Source organism: Heptranchias perlo, chromosome 14, assembly GCF_035084215.1.
Source record: "Heptranchias perlo isolate sHepPer1 chromosome 14, sHepPer1.hap1, whole genome shotgun sequence".
Lineage (NCBI taxonomy): Eukaryota > Metazoa > Chordata > Chondrichthyes > Hexanchiformes > Hexanchidae > Heptranchias > Heptranchias perlo.
The window spans coordinates 15,670,495-15,693,315 of NC_090338.1; the positions used below are offsets into that span (position 1 = coordinate 15,670,495).

At 44.8% G+C, this 22,821-nt stretch overlaps 1 protein-coding gene across 2 annotated transcripts in view; it reads left to right on the forward strand.

Moving 5' to 3' along the window:
• The window catches only part of LOC137332319 (uncharacterized), a 67,162-nt gene that overhangs the window by 29,515 nt on the left and 14,826 nt on the right, over window positions 1-22,821 (forward strand). Inside the window, exons 7-11 of one of the 2 annotated variants that reach the window (XM_067996059.1) lie at window positions 2,741-3,079; window positions 8,393-8,662; window positions 13,339-13,446; window positions 17,889-17,987; window positions 21,046-21,123. In XM_067996059.1, the coding sequence (XP_067852160.1) occupies window positions 2,741-3,079; window positions 8,393-8,662; window positions 13,339-13,446; window positions 17,889-17,987; window positions 21,046-21,123 (894 nt within the window). The remainder of the gene's footprint in view (window positions 1-2,740; window positions 3,080-8,392; window positions 8,663-13,338; window positions 13,447-17,888; window positions 17,988-21,045; window positions 21,124-22,821) is intronic. The other variant, XM_067996060.1, reaches the window with a different exon arrangement.

A 22,821-nucleotide genomic window follows, 5' to 3' on the forward strand; every position in this document is an offset into this window, starting at 1 on the left:
TTTCATGGCCACCATTATTGATACTAGTTTTTTTTATTTCCAGATTTTATTTAATTAATTGAATTTAAATTCCCCAGCTGCCGTGGTAGGACTTGAACTAATGAGATGCAGGTCTTTGGATTATTAATCCAGTAATAGAACCACTATGCTACCATAGGAGTAACTTTTACTTGTGAAGACATTGAAAGGACAGTCCTGAGAGTTCCCCTGAGCTGCTGTCATGAGGGAGAATTGGCTCCTGGGAGCAGTCTCTTGCTATTCCTCTGAAAGAGGGTCAGAAGGCTGATGACTGCTATCGGAGAACAGACTGAATGGAATCATTAGTATCTTCAAACCCCTGACAGAGAGTGTACCTGATATCCTCCAAACACTCCGAGAAGCTGCTCTGTGGAAATCTGAACCTGGTAGTCAATGATCTCTCCATTAGATCTCCCAAGGCCTGTAAGGGAATTAGGGGTTACGGGGAGCGGGCAGGAAAGTGGACATGAATTTAGATTTGAGGTTAGGATCAGATCAGCTATGATCTTATTGAATGGCGGAGCAGGCTCGAGGGGCCGATTGGCCTACTCCTGCTCCTATTTCTTATGTTCTTATGTTCTTATGTAAGCCATTAGTAAATGCTTCCATGTTGGACACACTCATTGGCCTAGAATCCTTCCTGTTTATTGGGCATATACAGATATCAGCATCCTTTTCTTCACAGCAGGACTCCTGAGATTATCATCTACCCACTTTGGAGCCAAGGACTGACTTTTCCTTAGCTTCCACTCAGGAACATCAGGTTTTATGACATGCACTTGTCTCAATGGTTTTATATGTATTAATCTAGCCACATAGCTGACACATCACCTACCTTTGCTGCAGTTGTCAGATTATTGAATGAAAGAAAGAAAGACTTGAAGACTTGCATTTATATAGCACCTTGCATGACCTCAGCACGTCCAAAATGCTTTACAGTCAACGACTTACTTTTGAAGTGTAGTCACTGTTGTAATGTATTAAGCATGGCAGCTAATTCCCCTGCTCTTGCAACATTGTCTTGCAACGTTGCAAGAATGTCCTGGGGTAAGAGATCTTCCGCTTGCTTCCAGTTCCACTATCTTCCAAATAGCTCTTGCTACACAGTTTGCAGGCTTTTTGCCTCTAACTCTCTGATATTGGGGGCCATGTTTGGGGCAGATGGACTGTGGACCACAAACAGGCCTTTAAACAATAGGCAGCCTGAGCCGGCAGCCAGTCTATCCAGGTTCCAGCCGATTTCCCTGTCCCAATGTTGCACTCCCAGCTGACTTATGCCAAGAGGGCGCCGTTTTACCCTGTGGAAATTCAGAACATCTGTATCTCAGCAGTTATAAAAATCTAACACCTTGTTTCCTTATTTTTCTTTCTTAGTATTTTTTTCTGATCCTCCACCCTTAGAGGACATGCAACTTTTTGCGACATGGTGTAGTTGAGGCGAATAGCATAGATGCCTTTAAGGGTATGCCAGATAAGTACATGAGGGAGAAAGGAATAGAAGGATATGTTGATAGTGTTAGCTGAAGTAGGGTGAGAGGAGGCTCGTGTGGAGCGTAAACACCGGCATAGACCAGTTGGGCCAAATGGCCTGTTTCTGTGCTATAATTCTATGTAATTCTTCCCCAGTCTAGGAACAAAAAAAATAACATTAGTGCCCCAATGCCACCCTCAGTGAGATTAGCTAACTGTAGAAACAGGATTGAAATGGGACATTTTGGTCTGTGGTGCTTTTACTCACCAAGTTGAGGGAATCTATTTTGTGTGGGTTATGGATTGTGCCCTCTATATTATAGTGAAGAATTATTATTTATTTTTAAATGGGAGCTAAGGTGCAGTAAGTAGCTCTATAACTGGAGACAGTATTACAATGGGTGATTCATTAAACAATTATTATTAGAGGAAATTAATTAAACAGTATTGTATGAGCTTCTCCCCAGATGCAACAAACCAGTGAAGGGTTAAGGTGAATCCTTGCGAACTTGGATGAGGGCAGAAGCTGATGTTCAGAGCCTTTATACTCCTAGAACTGTGGTACTTGGCTAACCTTATAGTTTGTCACATCTGAAAAATGCCAACAGATACAGTGTAAACTTTGAGATTTGTGCCTGGATGTTATAAGAGGAAAATGTAGCCATGAAAGTGATTCCAGGCTGCTACAAACAAAAGCTGTCAGTTTGAAATAGTGCTCTGCACAGTTTTCAAGTTAAGAACTGAGGTTGCAAAAAATTACAAAATTGAGATGAAAATATGTAGCATGGTTGTCTCTACACTTACTTTATCATGTTGTGTATTTGGCATATCATCCTATTTGGGATATGTGGCACCTTGGAGGTAAGTAAAGAGCTTGTTCTTAAATGAAGAAACATTTTAAAGGATTTGTCTTCTTGGAGCATTACAGAACAAGATTTTATGATGCAGAACTGTATGATATCACTCTTAATTTCTCAGATAGGCTGCATTGACACATTGTAGGGTTGTGAATCTTTGGAATTCTCTACCCCAGAGGGCTGTGGATGCTCAGTCGTTGAGTATATTCAAGACTGAGATCGATAGATTTTCAGACTCTGGGGGAATCAAGGGATATGGGGATCGGGCAAAAAAGTGGAGTTGAGGTTGAAGATCAGCCATGATCTGATTGAATGGCAGAGCAGGCTCAAGGGGCCGTATGATCTACTCCTGCTCCTATTTCTTATGTTCTTATGTTCCTGTCTCTCTATTGCAGATTTATCTGATAAGAGTTATACACTTTATCGGTCAGGCACAGATCACAGTGAACTCTACCTAATTTGTGAAGCTCTTTCTGAGCGCAGTAAAACTAAATGGACTTGGAGGTCACATCATTTTCAAAATCAAGAGAAAGAAATAGCTTCTACTTTCAGATCTCAGCCTATCAAAAAAAACGGGACCCACTTTGGAATTCGACTGGTATCCACAGTGGCAAATTTTAATGGAATGAACTTCATTGTAAGCATTATCCCTGTACTGTTTGAAGATGCCGGAATTTACTCATGTTCTCTGGGATTAAATCAATACGTGATCATTCAACTAATCACAGTTAAAGGTAAGTGTTGGAAATATGTTATTATTAATCCTACCAAGGGTTGTTAATCCTTCTTCATAATAACTTCCACTATGATTCAGGACTGAGTGTGAACAAACATGCAAGCTTTACAATAGACACAAGGACAACGTTCTAAGGCAGCTATACCAAATAAAAAATATTTATATAACAATGTTCCAATGCAATTATATCAAATAAACAAGTATTGTACAACCTGTTTGTCCCTAGGAGAGGTCAGGCTGATCAGACCTGGTTCGTAGGGTGTGTGGACAATCGCCATCCCGAGAAGCTGCTTCTAACCTTTAGTGGGAAAAAGCTCCAGTTCCTATAATTTTCTGAAGCATATTTGTTTCGAGTAGCTTAACGACATTAACCCTATGATGTCATCTTCCCCCCAGGATGCCCATTGTTCCAGACATCTTTGAGATATCCATTCCATGGTATTAACTGTTTGTCTGACACATTTTCTACGTGGTTAACTGTTGGCAATTCTATCTAATGTATGGGGGAGGGACGTGCCCTTATATTGCAGTGGAGGCATGTCCACAATCCTAATTTGGATTGTTCTGATGCAGCCATTTAAGATTTCTCATCCTGTGTATGCCAATCACGAAGGCTACCTAATTATCTGAACACAGCTCCTGCAATTAACACAACAGGATTAGTCTGTGACCATGTCCTGAGTCTTTGATTTTGCCTTGGGACTTCTTGTTATCTGTTTCTGACAATTGGTCTTCAATGTGTCTGTTTCACGCTTCTATTGTCTCTGCAATCTTCCCAATCACTTTACCTGATGTCAGAATTATAATTTCCTGAGGAATGTTGGCTCCCTTTGTCTCACGGACACAAGGGGGTAAATTTTAACCCCCAAAGAACAGGTGGGTTGGGGGCGGGTGGGGAGTAAAAATTCTCTGTTTTCAGAGCGGGACCGTATCCCGGCTCCATTTCTCCTACTTTCGGGTTTGACCCAGGCGCGTTTGGGCGCACGTCGCTTCTGAAACCCGAAAGTCCTGCTGGCACTTAAAGCCAGCGGGACGATATTTAAAGGGCCAATTGAGGCACTTAATATGCTTAAACCTGAAAACTTTTTGTGTATTGACCTACACAAGCCATTTTAACTGCTTATGAACGTGTTTGGAGACGTGGGATACCCCCTGCAGACATGGCACATGACACCTCTGAGAAACCCCACCAGTGAGACGCAGCAGTGGTACAACGGCAATCACATCACCACCAGGTCTGTCATTGAACAAGCCATAGGAATGCTCAAGATGCGCTTCAGGTGCCTGGATCAATCTGGGGGACACCTTCAGTACTCACCGGCAAGGGTGTGCACGATAATCGTCGTGTGTTGCATTCTGCAAAACATCGCTCAACAGAGAGGGTTACAGATGGAGGAGCTCCCATGCGCTCATGAAGCATCCACATCTGTTGGCAACATTGAAGAAGACGAGGAGGAGGAGGACGAAGGTGGGCAACCCATTGGCAGAGCAGCGGCACATATGGCTGCTCGTGGTGCCAGGGAGTAACTCATATCTGATAGATTCTCATAAGGAGATCTGCAAAGTGAAGATAGTGAAGTACTCAGACTATCTGGAACAACCACAAGCACCCCCCACCCCCACCCCCCCACCTCCCCCCGACCCCCGCGTTTGCACAAAATACTCCTACAAAAACACATAACACACATGTACCCATTGTAAACGTGCCCAATGGGTTGCATAGAGTCTTTGCGTTCATGATGAAGCACGTGTAAGGGCGCTTTAGAATCATTGAATCATAGAAAATTTATGGCACAGAAGGAGGCCATTCAGCCCATCGTGTCTGCACCAGCTGAAAATGAGCCACCCAGCCTTATCCCCTTTACAGCACTTGGTCCGTAGCCTTGTGGGTCACAGCACTTCAGGTGCACATTCAGTTACTTTTTAAATGTGATGAGTGTTTCTGCCTCCACCACCTTTTCAGGCAGTGAGTTCCAAACCCCCACCACCCTTTGGGTGAAAAAGTTTTTCCTCAGCTCCCCTCTAATCCTTCTAACAATCACTTTCAACCTATGCCCCCTGGTTATTGACCCCTCTGCTAAGGGACATAAGTCCTTCCTATCCATTCACTGGGCCCCTCATAATTTTATACACCTCAATTAAATCACCCCTCAGCCTCCCACCTTGAACCTTTTGCGAAAGGGACTCAAGAGTGGACAAGACATGGCACTGGTGGTAACAATTATGACATTTCATGTGAATATAAGAAAAAAACAAATAGAAATAAAAGACATGACATTTAGTCAGACACACTTGCGCATACCCTTGGTGATTACAAAGCCTTTGCCTTCCTCTTCCAACTGCATCTACATGATGCATTCCCTTTGGTTCGAGCAGAGGTTGTGGCAGGTTGCTCAGGTCCTGCCCTGACTGCAGAGCTGCTCTCAGCCTATGCCCTCTGGGTTTTGGAGCCAATGGGAGCCCCGTCAAAGACTGCTCCATGTGCACCTGTGCAGGGGCAGACTCGGCCATCGGGAAAGGAGGCAGCATTTTGGGTACTGATTGGGGGGGGGGGGGGGGTGCAATGGGTGAGTCGTGGAAGTGCTTTGCGTGGAGCCACCACTTCCATGTACCCTTTCGCCATCATCCCTCTCCAGGGCCACGGTCACATCATTCACTCCCACCACTCTGCTGGATAACAGCTTGGAGAACATCTGTGACGCATAGTAAGGCCACTGCTAATGTATCTGTCTGCCTGTTTAAGGCGGCAGACATGTTGGCACCTAGAGTCTGCGCAGCCGTTGTCATGGACTCATTTGTGAGCTGTGCTTGAAGCTCAATGGAGGCTGCCATTCTCTCCATCACAGACATTCCAGCACTTACCTGCGCCACCAGTCCACAAGTGCTGGAGGTGGACTCTTCCATCCTCACCGCCATTGTGGAGAGTGTGCGTGGCACATCTTCCAGTACCTCGCAAAGGTGCAGCTGTACCTCTAACATTCCCCTTCTCAATGATGGCCCCCGGGATTCAGCATCTGCGTGCAGCTGAGCCGAGCCGAGTGCGCCCCCCCCCCACCCCCGTCCCCCGACGTGGACTCTTCACAGCGGCCCCTGCCACCAGTGTCTGCTCATGCTCACTTGTGAGTGGTGAATCAACAGGTGACATAAGAATATAGGAAATAGGAGCAGGAGTAGGCCATACGACCCCTCGAGCCTGCTCCACCATTCAATCAGATCATGGCTGATCTTTGACCTCAACTCTACTATCCTGCACAATCTCCATATCCCTTAATTCCCCCAGAGTCCAAAAATCTATCTATCTCAGCCTTGAATATACTCAACGACTGAGCATCCACAGCCTTCTGGGGTAGAGAATTCCAAAGATTCACAACCATCTGAGTGAAGAATTTCTTCCTCATCTCAGTCATAAATAGCCAACCCATTATCCTGAGACTATGACTATGACTAGACCTCGTTCTAGACTCTCCAGCCATTGGAAACAACCTCTCAGCGTCTACCCTGTCAAGACCCCTCAGAATCTTTTATGTGTCAATGAGATCACCTCTCATTCTTCTAAACTCCAGAGAGTATTGGCCCATTCTACTCGACCTCTCCTCATACGACAACCCTCTCATCCCAGGAATTAATCCAGTGAACCTCTGTTGCACCGCCACTAAGGCAAGTATATCCTTCCTGAGATAAGGAGACCAAAACTGTACACAGTACTCCAGGTGAGGTCTCACCAAAGCCCTGTACAATTGTAGTAAGACTTCCTTACCCTTATACTTCAACTCCCTTGCAATAAAGGCCAACATGCCATTTGCTTTCCAAATTACCTGCTGTACCTACATGCTAACTTTTTGTGTTTCTTGTATGAGGACACCCAAGTCTCTCTGAGCACCAACATTTAATAGTGACAACCCAACTAACTCTCCGATAGGACCCACCGAGGTGTTGGTGCGTGGCTCGATATGATGTAATGGTGCACCCTCAGAGGCAGAGAGCTCCTCTGAGGAATCACCCTCGTCCATGTTGTGGGCCTCTTTAGCACTCCTTGAAAGCCCTGGAAGAGGGGTTAAGAATCATTGCAGAAGTTATTTTGTGATGAGCATACTGAGGTGTGCAACAGGTCAATCATTGATAATGTCAATTCATGTGTGTGAAGGATGTTAATGTTTGGTCACCAGCTGTTTGTGGGTTGCCAGTCTTACCATCTCCAGCCAGGCATTCCACCAAGCGACTGAGCCTCCTCCTTCACCTCTGCCAGGTCCACTATTTGTGGGGGCCCCTCCAGTCCTACTCCTCTCCCGCGAATTTTGTGCTCTCTTCTCCTATAAGAGGAGAAAGAACAGACGTGTGAGTGAGTGAGGGTGACGGGGCCACCCAATGGATGCATTTCTGTGGGTGAGGATGCCAATGAAAGAAATGCATCAGAGGGGAGTATCAGACAGATTCATCACATTGCATCAGGATTGGGGTGAATGGGAGTGGTGGGTTCACAAATGGAGAGATGAGGAAGTGCACAGAAAGTAAAGGTAAGTTGATAATGAGCCTTAAGTGGGTTTGAGGAGTGATGTGATGGAGTAGGCTTGGCAGGACAGAGTGAGATGGGGGGTAATGTGCACCACAGGATGTAAGTGAATCAGTAATTGTACTCACATTTCTTGACCTGTTTAGTTCATCAATGTCCTTCCTGCACTGTACCCATATCCCTGTCACGGTGCTCCTGCTGTTCACCTCCTCTGCCACCTCGAGCCAGTCCTTCTTGGTGGTACAGGAAGGGCGTTTCCTCCTATCAGCTGGGTACAATGTATTCCTCCTGCTCCTCACACCGGCTAGTAGCAACTCCAGGGAAAAGTCACTGAACAGGTGTGCTGGCCTCATCCTCTGTTGCTCCATCTCATTAAATTCCTTCTTTCTTCCTCAAAATTCATGGTTGCAATGGCCCTTTAAATACTCCAGTTCCCAGCACGTCATTCAGGTGTGCAGTATGCCTGCCGTGCAACTTGGAGACGTGAAACCCAGAAGTCACATTAAGGGTCTTCAATTGAGTCGTGATCACTCGAGACACTACACACAAAATTTTTCCACGTTTCCCACGCATGTATTGAGCCCCTCGCTGAGTTCCCACCGGTGTGTTAAAATTTACCCCAAGGTCTGCCCTTCCCGCAGCATCGCTTTTCAGCCAAGCACCTGAAGCTTTTAAGCATGGGATATATGATTATGATTTGGTTGAGAAATCGTATTTCTTAAAGTAGGAGATAGAATGTTGACATTGTTTTCAATGATATAGTCATTGTTTAAAATCTAAATGATTTTCTTGTTCACACAGTCACAGCTGAACCATCTGATGCAGTGACTGAGGGAGACACCGTTACCCTGACCTGCTCTGTCTCTGATGTCACTGAATCAATGAGACTTGTTTGGATCAATAATTATAGCAAAATTGTTGAAGAGAAAACTTTTAAGGAACAGAAGCAGGAAGAGAAATGTTTACGTCTGATTATTCAGAAAGCTGATCGAGACAGAAGGAACTGGACATGTGTTTTGTTTCATCAAAACTCGCCCAAGGTTTTAATTCCATATTACCTGAAGGTTAACAGTAAGTGTCTCAGGTTTTGCTCTTTGGAACCTCCATAGAAAGTCCTTGTCACTTACTGATATTTTATTATGATAACCTCTTATTTTTCATATCCTATTGCACTCAACATTATTAAGAGTTCACAGTTGTAGGTGTTCACATATAACAGTTGAACATCAAAAGTCAAACTATACAGCTCAAAGCAATAGAGAGGAGCTGACGAGGAGTAAATTTTTCAAAATCTTTGCGTCCATTACACTCCTGTAAAGAGCATTTTAAATGTTAAATTCCCTCCTGCCCATTGTAATCAGACTAGATGCAAGTAACATAGTGGGTTTCCTTGTATCCAGTGTTGCAATTGTGAGTAATGATGGAAAATGTGACACATGATGTCACTCTGTCCCTGCCACTTATTTGACCCACATTTGACCAGTGTCACTTCTGGCAGGAAATCCAGGAAGTGGTGGCGATTGGCTGAGGAATGATTCGTCGTAGAATGATTGTTCAGGTAATGATTGTTTGGTTGGGGAATGATTGGTCGGGGAATGATTGGTCGGGGAATGATTGGTCGGGGAATGATTGGTCGGGGAATGATTGGCCGGGGAATGATTGGACGGGGAATGATTGGACGGGAGATAATTGGCCGGGGAATGATTGGTCGGGAATGATTGGCTAGAGAATGATTGGCCGGAGAATGATTGGCCGGGGAATGATTGGACGGGGAATGATTGGCCGGAGAATGATTGGCCGTGGAATGATTGGCCGGGGAATGATTGGCCGGAGAATGATTGGCCGGAGAATGATTGGCCGGAGAATGATTGGACGGGGGATAATTGGCCGGGGGATGATTGGTAGGGGAATAATTGTTTGGTAAATGATTGGCCGAGGAATGATTGGCTGGGGAGTGATAGAACGACTGCCTGGCCGACTTATTGCCCCTGGTCCATGTGAAATGGGTTTTGGGAAAGGAGCAGAAATAACATGCTTGCCATTTACTCTTGGAAATTCAACTTGAGAGCTCCGGAAACTATAGCACCAGGTTTTTAATGAAGTAAATTTGCTTCTGAATTGCACCCATCAATAGAGTAGGGAATCTGAGGGTACAGAACTCTTAGGCTCAATTGCATGCAATTTATATTTTTCAACTAACTTCAGGACCAACTACCTGAAAAGCCATACAGGAAATTCAAATGCAGTGCTGTTCAGCTGCAAAACAGGAGCACAGGATTCGCATCCATTTTTCCAGTGCATCGTGCTCATTTTACAGGTGCTATTTTGGTGCAAAGACCAGGAAAATCATGCCCTAAGTTTTTGTGACAGAGTCTATAATAAAGAAAATTGTTCATGCTGTCTGGTAGAAGTGAGCTTAATGAGTTAAATGGCCTTCTTTTGTACCGCATTTTCTGCTATCCTTAAGTTGGTTAAAAACTCTTCAGCAATTTCTTTAAGTTCTTGTCGTGCGATCAAATTCAGGAATAAAAATTCCCAAATTTTGTGGTTAGTTGCAAAATCAGTTATCAAATCATTCATCATATGGGCACAGTTACTTGGGGCTCAATTTTAGGAGGGAGGTGGGTTGGCAGCGGGGTGTCGACTGGGCGCGTGGTTAACGCGCCCAGTGAATTCGGGGTGCTCCGCACATGATCGCAGCCTAATTGAAGCCACTTACCTTGGCTTCCAGGTTTCGCGCTGGAAAGCTGCGCAGCGGGCGGACTGCGCTCCCGTATCATAGGCTGTCAGCTGGAGGAGCCATATTTAAAGGGGCAGTCCTCCACTGACTGATGCTGCAGAAAGGAATCAAATTTACAGCATGGAGCAGCCCAGGGTGAAGGCTGCTCCCAGGTTTAATGATGCCTCACTCCAGGTTTTACTGGATGGGGTGAGGAGGAGGGGGAGGACAGAGGTCTTCTCCCCGGCGGACGGGAGGAAGTGGCCTGCCTCTGCCACCATGAAGGCCTGGCTCGAGGTGGCACCTGCACCACCAACATATCACGCACCTGCATTCAGTGAAGGAGGCGCTTCAATGACCTAAGTAGGTCAGCCGAAGTGAGTACACTTACTCATTCCCCTACACTCCGTCTGCCACATCACCGCCCCCACCGCACATCTCCTTCTGCACTGCCAACACTACTCTATCACATCACTCCTCACACCCACTCAAAGCTCACCCTCATCTTACCTGCACTTACTCACTCGCCAGTACTCATCCCACCACTACCACTCAACCCAATCCTCATACAATCTCATTGCTCCATCTCATACTCACCCTCTCATGCATCTCTTTCACAGTCAGCCTCACCCAACCTGCCACTACCTGTGCTGCAGCCACAGGGCATGCATCACATATGTGCAGTAGGCAGCGTAAGGCAAACGTGTTGTGAGCATGAAGGGGTTGCACAAGGGTGTTTGAGGGTTTGTCATGGTTTTTACTTATATTTAATTTCTGATCAACTCACATTACATATTATATTGGCACCACTACTGCCACGTCTTTGCAAATTTTGTCTGGTTTGTGCAATAATGCCCTTTCCTGAGGATCACCATGAAGACCCACACCTGATGCCACCCATTGTGTCACTGCAGCGGTTCAAGAAGGCGGCTCACCATCACCTTCTCAAGGGCAATTAGGGATGGGCAATAAATGCCGGCCTCGCCAGCGACGCCCACATCCCATGAACGAATAAAAAAAAAGGTGTATTTGCAGGGCTCTTTTGTGCAGGCGACTGAGAGATGTCGGCGATGTCCCCGGTACCCCGGTGGCACCCTGGAAGGATGCGGAGGAGAAGTTGTTGAGGGCAGTGGTAACTTTGACAGCGACAGGTAAGAAGAAGGTGCTCGGGCCAGCCGGGATCAGCTCAGCATGAAGGAGGCTGCAGATGTCCACAACTGCATGTTGAGTGACTCTGAGCCTCCGTGTGCACTTCTGCTCAGAGAGGTCCAGGAAGCTGAGCCTCGGTCTGTTGACCCTGTGGCGAGGGTGGTGCCCTCTGCGACGCATCTCTCTCTGCAGTTGCCCTCCCTCCTGCTGTGCAGGTGGATGTGTCACAGCACTGTGTTGTGGAGCTCCACGTGTCAGAAGTGGATGGCGTGGCTGGCGAGGCTGGTGATTCTGTTTGTCCTCCGAGGAGGTCATGACTGCAGCAATGGCGGCCCCCATCCGGAAGATGTACGTTTGAGGGGGTCCGCAAGGTAGGTAAATGTGTCTGCACATCGGGATAAGTGTGCAAGTTTGTGAATTTTATTGTTAGGAGGAGGGTGGTGGAGGCCAATCTTTGTCCAAAGTGACAGAGTGGCCTCCTGCAATGAGTGAGGGTCTCCCCCCCCCAAACTGTCAAATGGACCTTTGCAGCTGCCTCAGGCTGGTGGCTGCAACACGTCCATTTCAACTGGGAGTGATTCCCCCAGTACGGGAAACACGCTCAGTTGAGTTGAAAATCCCACCCCTCCTAAAATATCCTACAAATCAGGTCTGCAAATGACCTGAACTATCCAATTAATTGGTTTAAGTGCGATCCCGCCGGCTTTAATTGCATGTGGGGGCTGCGCGCGCATCTAAGCGCGTCACTGGGGAACCCGGAAGTGGGCGGGTTGGAGCTGGGCTGCGGACCCACCCCGGGAATCCCCGATTTTCAGAGCCCCCCCGCCACAAACCCGCCGTCTCGGACGTCCGAAAATCGAGCCTTTGGAGTGAGTAATCTCAAACAAAATAATTTGTTTAGTCTGTATTTCCAATACTGCAATCATTCCCTTTTTCTTTTGGTATCACATTGTTTGCACCATTTCCTACCTGTGTGGTGAGGTGGCCTATTTCCAGGTCTCTCCCAAAGTTACCCTCCAACCTGCCACAGGGAGGTGCATGAGAAAAGTATGAGGTGAGTTGTTGTCGCTGTATTTTTTCTCCCTCCCAGGGGAACGCTCATCCACACTTTTCTGACCCACTTCTGAAACCTTGACTGAGATTGTACATTTGGTTTGTGGCTCATCATGGTCACAAACGCATTCCATGGTAGTGTCTTGCTGCTCCAATATGCATTGTGGTGTCATTACTTAGGTTGTATTGTCAAGGATTAATTTTTGCTAAATATTATGGCCAGGAAGACACTGTACGAATTATCGTTCCGAGTTCTCTGCCAGTTTTCTCCTCTTTCCTCTTCTCCTCCCATGTTGGGGTAGATCTTGACTTTGTGCGACATTGTAAAATGGATGATAACGAGTCGGCAGCCCGTTTTACATCTCTCCCTATTTATATTTCCACCCGTTTTACACTATCGCACAAAGTCAAGATCTACCCCATTGAGTGAGTTCTCATTCAAATGGAATTATTCAAGTATAAGCCTAGACAATGAGTATCGTTGACCTATTGTACAGTGGAAGCATCACAGCTGAATTGCATCCTTTTCTTACCAGTCATTTGCACACATCTCCTTTCCAGAAGGAATCACTGGATTGTAACCGGGAACTTGAGCCCTGTGTGATCTTTCTCCCTATCCTTAACTGAAGGATCCTGAGGATAATTGTAGCACTCCGACATTCCTGAGGGAGGTCAGTTAACTTGGATCAGGAATTAAACCTAAGACCCTCTGGTCTGTACGGCTTAGTGGTAAATCAGGCAGTAGTTTTTTAATGGGTCATTCGGGGAGCTTAAAAAAAATTAACCTGTAAACTAAATGTGAAATCTATGCTTCTTCTTCTGACAGATGATTACACTTTTAAACATACCAATGTTGTTATTTTTGGGAGTCTGGCTCTTCTCCTCATCATTATCCTGGGAGTGGTGCTGTGTCTAAAAAAGTTCAAGGCAGCAGGTAAGATGTGTAAATTGCTGCAACTAATTTCAGTTTTCATACATGTAAGAAAATGTGAATGTGGCACATGATTCCAAAAATTAGGAGTGACAATTATATCTTTGTTTAAAATTAAATGATATAATCCACTAGGATTAGATAAATAGATGTGTTTGTGTTTCTATGTGTCAAACATTCTAGAAAGGCATTGGTTCCTGAACTGCTAGAATGATGCGAGTTCTATACTAGGCTATGCAATTGGTCAAAAATGAATAACAACAGCAACAACAAGTTGCATTTATATAGCGCCTTTAACGTAGTAAAACGTCCCAAGATGCTTTACAGGAGCGTTATCAAACAAAATTTGACATGGAGCCACATAAGGAGATATTAGAACAAGTGACCAAAAGCTTGGTCAAAGAGGTAGATTTTAAGGAGTGTCTTAAAGGAGGAGAGAGAATTAGAGAGGCAGAGAGGTTGAGGGAGGGAATTCCAGAGCTTAGGGCCTAGGCATCTGAAGGTATAATGGTACGATGAAAATCGGGGATGCGCAAAAGACCAGAATTTCCCTGGTCACTGTCTGAGGCTGAACCAGACTGTTCACAATCTTGGCATCCTATATGACCCTGTGATGAGCTTCCGCCCACATATCCACTCCATCACCAAGACCGTCTACTTCCACCTCCGTAACATCGCCTGCCTCCGCTCATCTGCTGCTGAAACCCTCATCCATGCCTTTGTTACCTCTCGACTTGACTATTTCAATGCCCTCCTGGCCGGCCTTCCATCTTCCACCCTCCGTAAACTTGAACTCATCCAAAACTCTACTGCCCGTATCCTAACTTGCACCAAGTCCCATTCTTCTGTCACCCCTGTGCTCGCTGACTTACATTGGCTCCCGGTCACGCCTCGATTTTAAAATTCTCATCTTTGTTTTCAAATCCCTCCATGGCCTCACCCGTCCTTATCTCTGTAACCTTTTCCAGCCCTACAACCCTCCGAGATCGCTGCGCTCCTCCAATTCTTGCCTCTTGCGCATCCCCAATATTAATTGCTCACCACTGGCGGCCGTACCTTCAGCTGCCTAGGCCCTAAGCTCTGGAATTCTCTCCACAAACCTCCCCGCCTCTCTACCTCTCTCTCCTTCTTGAAGACGCTCCTTAAAACTTATTTCTTTGTGCCCTTATGTGGCGCAGTGTCAAATTTTGTTTGCTCCCGTGAAGAGCCTTGCGACGTTTTACTACGTTAAGGGTGCTATATAAAGGGTGTAAGGATAAACCCAGCAACTACAGGCCAGACAGTTTAATCTCGGTGATGGAGAAACTTTTAGAAATGATAATCCAGAATTAGCAGTCACTTGGACAAGTGTGGATTGATTAGGGAAAGCCAGCATGGATTTGTTAAAGGCATGTCTAATTAACTTGATAGAGTTTTTTGATGAGGTAACAAAGAAGGTCGGTGAGGGCAATGCAGTTGATGTGGTGGATATGGACTTTCAAAAGACGTTTGATAAAGTGCCTCATAATAGGCTTGTCATCAAAATTGAAGCCCATGGAATAAAGGGGGTGGTAGCAACATGGATACAGAATTGGTTAAGTGACAGGAAACAGAGAGTAGTGGTGAACGCTTGTTTTTCGGACTAGAGGGAGGTGTACAGTGGTGTTCCCCAGGGGTCAGTACTAGGACCACTGCTTTTCTTGATATATATTAATGACTTGGATTTGGGTGTACAGGGCACAATTTCCAAATTTGCAGATGATCAAAACTTGGAAGTGTAGTGAACAGTGAGGAGGATAGTGATAGACTTCAAGAGGATATAGACAGGCTGGTGGTAAGGGCGGACAAGTGGCAGATGAAATTTAACACAGAAAAATGCAAAATGATACATTTAGGTAGGAAGAATAAGGGGAGGCAATATAAACTAGAGGGCACAATTCTAAAAGGGGTGCAGGAACAGAGAAGAAGTCATGATGAACCTTTATAAAACACTGGTTCGGCCACAACTGGAGTATTGCATCCAGTTCTGGGTTCCGCACTTTAGGAAAGATGTGAAGGCTTTTAAGAGGGTGCAGAAGAGATTTACTAGAATGATTCCAGGGATGAGGGACTTTAGTTACATGGATAGATTGGAGAAGCTGGGGTTGTTCTCCTTGGAACAGAGAAGGTTGAGAGAAAATTTGATAGAGGTATTCAAAATCATGAAGGGTCCAGACAAAGTAGATTGAGAGAAACTGTTCCCATTGGCGGAAGGATCAAGAACCAGAGGACATAGATTTAAGGTGATTGGCAAAAGAAGCAAAGGTGACATGAGGAAAAACTTTTTACACAGTGAGTGGTTGTGATCTGGAATGCACTGCCTGAGGGGGTGGTGGAGGCAGGTTCAATTGTGGCTTTCAAAAGGGAATTGGAGAAGCACATGAAAGGAAAAAAATTGCAGGGCGCCAGGGATGGGGTGGGGGAGTGGGACTAGCTGGATTGCTCTTGCATAGAGCTGGCACGGACTTGATCGGCCAAATGGCCTCCTTCAGCACTGTAACCTTTCTATGATTCTATAAGTTGCTGTTGTTGTTTTTGTTCGTCTGGAGGAGGTTACAAAGATAGGGAGGGGCGAGGCCATTGTGTGTTTGTAATCAAGGATAAGAGTTTTAAAATCGAGGCTTTCCCGACTGGGCACAGTAAAGGTTACAATGTTAGTTTAAGCACCATTTTAACGCATGATAAGTCTTAATTACTGCCAAACAACCTCTCTGGCACTGAAAATTACCTTTTACAAGTGTGGAGTATCATTCCTTCAGATATTAATTATTGTTGGACATTTAAAAAAATTAATAATTTAATATTTTTTTTTACTTTTTCTTTCTGCCTCTTTTCTTTCTGTCTCTTAATTCAATCTTTCTTTCCCTCTCTTTATTTCACTTTCTGTACCTGATTTGATATTGAATTCACTATTCTAACTTACACTTCCTGGTTGTGACTGTGCTGTTATTAGCGATTCTTTAATCTGACTGGTTAAGGAGATACACAGTTGCTTACTTTGTTCACACAGGTCACAGGTGCCCTGTTTGGCTGTCCCACTGACAGTAATTTGCCGTGCAAAACCCCATAGAAAGTCTATGGGCAAGTGCAAGTCTAATGAACGGCTGGCGCCATGCGTTCACTGCTCACAGCAATATCCAGCCCAAAGTTTTCAGTCAATGCTTGGCTGGAGGTATATCACTAGATTAGTTTCTCCCATCGCCTGCCCTCCTCGGGAAGAGAAGTGCCTCTGATTGTTAGATGTGCAAGTATAATAACATTTAATGAGGACACAATTAGCCTCAACTGTGCTGGTGTCCACAGATGAGTAATCCAACTATGCACACCGTCCATACCCACATGGCCATTTGCATGAGGTAGCAGTAGTCTGCCATTGCCCATGGAACTGTACCCTGATAATCGGGGAAAATTGGGGAAGGAAAATAAGACATGTGATCACATGTGAAGTAAAGGAGAGAGCTTCCATTTATTCAGCATCACATTTTTAAAAAATGCTCAGGATGTGGGGGTTGCTGGCAAGACCGGCATTTATTGCCCATGATACAAATGAGGGGCTTGCTAGACCACTTTAGAGGCCAGTTAAGAGTCAACCACGTTGGTGCAGGACTGGAGTCACATCCAGCCCAGACCGGGTAAAGAAGGCAGGTTTCCTTCTTTGAAGGATGCCAGTGAACCAGTCAGGTGTTTAACTGATATCCGATAGCTTCATGGTCACTTTTACTGATACCAGCTATTTATTTCTAGATTTTCTTTTTAAACTGAATTCAAATTCTCAAACTGCCATGGTGGGATTTGAACTCATGTTCTTTGGATTATTAGTCCAAGCCTCTGGATCACCAGTCCTGCAAGGCACTATCGTGTCCTCAATATGTCCTAAGCATTTCACAGCCAATAAATTGCTTTTGAAGTGTAGTTACTATTGTTATCTAGGCAAACATAGCAATCAATTTGAACTAATGAAGCTTCCACAACAGCAATGAGATGAATGATCACTTGGTCCGTATTTTGGTGGTGTTCGCTGACGGAGAAATTTTGGCCAGGACACTGGAAGCACTCTGTGCACTTTGATGCTTTACATCCAACTGAACAGGCAGACAGAGTCTCAGTTTAATATCCCATTTGCTTCTGACAGTGCAGCACTCCCTCAGTATTGCACTAAAGTATCAGCCTCGATTATGTGCTCATGTCCTAAACTGGGGCTTGAACCCACAATCTTCAACAACAAGTAAATAAGTTGGTCAGCAATGTCTTGCGAAGTCTGTATCTAGTGTATACAGAGATATCCATAATATCTTGTCACAATGTCTTTCATACTTGAAAAAATATCTGTGCTAATGAACCATTTTAAAACTGAGTTTGTTATTAGAATGTGTGAAAGTTATGAGGAAAGCTGAATGCATCTTAATAGGTGACCTCTGTATGAACAGGTTTGGAAAATCAAAGACAGAAACCTCTGCAGCCAAGGGAAAGTAGAGAAGATGCATTTCAGCTTTATTCAAATGCTAATGAAATACAGCAAATGCAAGGTAACATTTAAACACTAATAATGTAGTAGGAATTTTACAAGTGCTGTGCTTCATTTGTTCATGGCAATTATAGAATCATCGAATCATAGAATGAAACAGCACAGATGGAGGCTATTCGACCCATCGTGACTGTGCCGGCTCTTTGACAGAGCCATCCAATCAGTCCCATTCCCCTGCTCTTTCCCCATAGCCCTGCAAGTTTTACCTCTTCAAGTATTTATCCAACTCCCTTTTGAAAGTTGTTATTGAATCTGCTTCCACCATCCTTTCAGGCAGTGCATTCCAGATCATAACCCTTCGCTGTGTAAATTTATTTTCCTCTCATGTCGCGTCTCGTTCTTTTGCCAATTACATTAAATCTGTGTCCTCTGGTTACCGACCTTTCAGCCACTGGAAATATTTTCTCCTTATTTACTCTATCAAAACTGTTCATAATTTTGAACACCTCAATCAAATATCCCTTTAATCTTATCTGCTCCAAGGAAAACAACCCTAGTTTCTCTCGTCTCTCCACGTAACTGAAGTTTTCATCCCTGGTACTATTCTAATAAATCTCCTCTGCACCCTCTCTAAGGCCTTGACATCCTTCTTAAAGTGTGGTGCCCAGAATTGGCCACAATATTCCAGTTGTGGCCTAACCAGTGTTTTATAAAAGCTTACCATAACTGCCTTACTTTTGTACTCTATGCTCCTATTTATAAAGCCAATGATCCCATATGCTTTTTTAACTGCCTTCTCAACTGTTAATTCCCTTTGTAATTTTCAGTTACACTTAAAAGACACTCAAACTCAGCAATTTTGTGCCTTTATTCTGTTTCATCCATATTTCCTGTAGAATACAAGTACATTTCTTATCCTTCAGAATCACTTCCCATTTTTACTGTTATGTCTTTATTGCAGACTCTTGTTATTCAGGTACTTCCTTAAGCTTAGAGCCTAGGATGCTGTGGGGACATAGACTACTGAAATATTACAATTAACAGGTCTTCCTAAACAACATCCAGGAGTAAGACTACTGTTGGTGAAACTAGTCAATAACCTGCTGAAGCTCATTTATTGAGAGTAATTGAAACTCAAGATTGGGAATTCATCTGGAACCTTCTACAATGTAGTTCAACATAATTTTATGTCACGATATGATTTCCATTATTTATCATATTTCATATAGAATCATAGAATCATACAATACTGAAGGAGGCTATTCAGCCCATTGTGCCTCTGCCATCTCTCTCTGAAAGAGCTACCAATTAGTCTCACTCCACTGTTCTTTCCCCATAGCCCTGCAAATGTTTCCTTTTCAAATATATATCCAATTCCGTTTTGAAAGTTACTGTTGAATCTTCTTCCACCACCCTTTCAGTCAATGCATTCCCAATCATAACAATTCACTGAGTAAAAAAAATTCTACTCATCTCCCCCTGGCTTTTTTGATGATACAAAGATTGGTAGGGTGGTAAATAGTGAGGAGGATAGCCTCAGTCTGCAGGACGATATAGATGGGTTGGTCAGATGGACGGAACAGTGGCAAATGGAATTTAACCCGGAAAAGTGCGAGGTGATGCACTTTGGAGGGACTAACAAGGCAAGGGAATACACAATGAATGGGAGGACCCTAGGCAAGACAGAGGGTCAGAGGGATCTTGGTGTGCAAGTTCACAGATCCCTGAAGGCGGCGGAACAGGTAGATAAGGTGGTAAAGAAGGCATATGGGATACTTGCCTTTATTAGCCGAGGCATAGAATATAAGAGCAAGGAGGTTATGATGGAGCTGTATAAAACACTGATTAGGCCACAGCTGGAGTACTGTGTGCAGTTCTGGTCGCCACACTACAGGAAGGATGTGATCGCTTTGGAGAGGGTGCAGAGGAGATTCACCAGGATGTTACCAGGGCTGGAGCGCTTCAGCTATGAAGAGAGACTGGGAAGATTGGGTTTGTTTTCCTTGGAGCAGAGGAGGCTGAGGGGGGACATGATTGAGGTGTACAAAATTATGAGGGGCACAGATAGGATGGATACTAAGGAGCTTTTTCCCTTCGTTGAGGGTTCTATAACAAGGGGACATAGATTCAAGGTAAAAGGCGGGAGGTTTAGAGGGGATTTGAGAAAGAACTTTTTCACCCAGAGGGTGGTTGGAGTCTGGAACTCACTGCCTGAAAGGGTTGTGGAGGCAGGAACCCTCACAACATTCAAGAAGCATTTGGATGAGCACTTGAAATGCCATAGCATACAAGGCTACGGACCAAATGCTGGAATATGGGATTAGAGTAGACAGGGCTGATGGCCGGCGCGGACACGATGGGCCGAAGGGCCTCTATCCGTGCTGTATGACTCTATGACTCTCTATGACTCTAATCTTTAATCTGTGTCCCTTGGTTACCGACCTTCCTGCCATTGGAGACAGTTTCTCCCTGTCTAACCTATCAAAAGCCCTCATAATTTTGAATCTGCACACCATTGTAAAATCATTTGAAGACTATGTTCAAACCATAAACATGAAGAAACCACATTATACAATGATAGTTTTTGGGAATCAAGGGATGTGGGTATCGGGCGGGAAAGTGGAGTTGAGGTAGAAGATCAGCCATGATCTTATTGAATGGCAGAGCAGGCTCGAGGGGCCGTATAACCTACTCTTGCTCCTATTTCTTAAGTTCTTATTTTCTTGCACTGGTTTAAATCTCACTTATCATGTTAAAGTTTGCTGTCTATTTCAATTTTCAGTGTGGTTAATAGCTGCATATTGAGTCCTTAACACTTCCCCTCTAAAAGAATGGCCATACATTGCCTGAGGTATCACACTACTACCATTAGATGCCTCCATCACGTATCATAAATACTCTCGAGTTTCTAAAACCACTTGTGACAACTAGTGCCAAAGATTCAGTACTGCATGAACATCTTATTGAGAAAATATTGTTTTCTCTGAAGGACTGATCCCACTTTCCTGATCATTCAAATATATCTCGTTATCAATGAAGCAGTTTTTGTGAAAATATCTGATATGGCTTTTTGAAAATCAGACCATGCTATTGTCTTGATCAGAAAATATTTTTTCCAGGAGATAACGTGGCATCGGTGCCTGAGACAAGTCATTTTTCTGACTATGCATCTGTCAATAAAAAGGCAAAAAAAGAAGGTAAGTAGATGAATCGTATTATGTGTATCTGATGTGCAAGAATTATTAACATAGAAATTATCAGGTTCCAATGAGTTGAATTTTTGTTTCTTGTTTAATATTTTTCTGGGAAGCTCTTTAGATCTATAATGATAAATTCTGAGATAGTTCAACAAACTTTACTAAATTAGATCTTTATGATGCTGGTCCACAATAAAAGGCTTCAAACACAATACAAAAACCTATTCACAGTCATTTCAGTCATTGTATACGTCACCAGTATGCAATAGGAATGATTGTTTAGAAATAAAACAAGGGACTAAAACAAAGTAAACAAGTAGCAACAAGTGCGAATGTCAGGATCACACTTGGCTTTGAGACTTCATGTGATCATGTAGCTTCCCAACACTTAGGGCTCGATTTTAAAAGGGCGGCGGGATGGCAGTGGGGGGGGGGGGGGGGGGGAGGGGGTCAGTGGGCACGCCGTAAACCTGACTAATAAAAACTTACGCTCTCCACGCCATCGCGACTTAGTTGGTGGCCCTTAACCTTGTTTCCGGGTTTGCCGTCCGAAAGCTGAGCAGTGGGCGGACTGCGCACCCACATGACAGGCTGTGAAAGAGCAAGAAGACCCAATGGAACAGCACAGGGGAAAGGCTGCTCCAAGATTCAGCGAGGCCTCACTTCAGCTGCTACTGGCCGGGGTGAGGAGGAGGAGGGAACTATTTTATCCGGCCGACAGGAGGAAGCGCCCTGCCTCTGCCGCCAAGATGGCCTGGCTCGAGGTGGCAGAGGAGGTCACCAGCAGCAGCAACATATCCTGTACCTGGGTCCAGTGCAGGAAGCGTTTCAATGACCTAACAAGCTCAGCAAAAGTGAGTACACTTACTGATTGCCCCTCCCCCAACTCATTCTGCACTGCCAAGACTACTCCATCACATCACTCCTTACACCCACTTAAGGCTCATCCTCAACTTACCTGCACTTACTCAGCACTTCCTCACCTCCCAATTTGTGACCCCACCACTACCACTTACCCCAATCCTGATCCAACGTGATGTCTCTGTCTCATACTCACCCTCTGATGCAACTCTTTTGTGGTCAGCCTTACCCAATGCAATGCAATCATCGGTTGGCCACTTCACCATCACTCACTCACACGTCTGTACTATCTCCCCTTTTAGGAGAAGAGAGCACAAAATGCATGCGAGAGGGCTAGCACAACAAATAGTGATCCTCACAGACGCGAAGGAGGAGGCCCTGCAGATCATCCGCACCCTCGAGTGCCTGTCCATCAGGGACACTGCGACTGGCACCCCACAAACGTCTGGTGGCACTACTTTAACAATCATTACACACAACATGAATTGATGTTAACAATGCTTGGCATGTTAAACACCTCAGTATGCTCATTGCAACATGTCACATCTGTGATGATGCTTAATATTGCCTTCTGTTCTCTTACAGGCCCTTCAACATCCGCAGGGATGGCAGAGGGCAATTCCTCAGAAGGCCTGCCGGCCTCGAGGGTGCACCGTCACATCTTAGTGAGCCATCCACCAGCGCAGATACTCACACCTCCGTGGGTCCTAGTAATCAGTTAGTTGGGTTGGCATCTGGTGAGTCACCACACATAAATGAGCACGAGCAGAAACAGGTGGCAGGAGCAGCTGTGGAGAGTCCGTGTCGGTGGGCACACTCCTCTCCAGGCTCCACTCA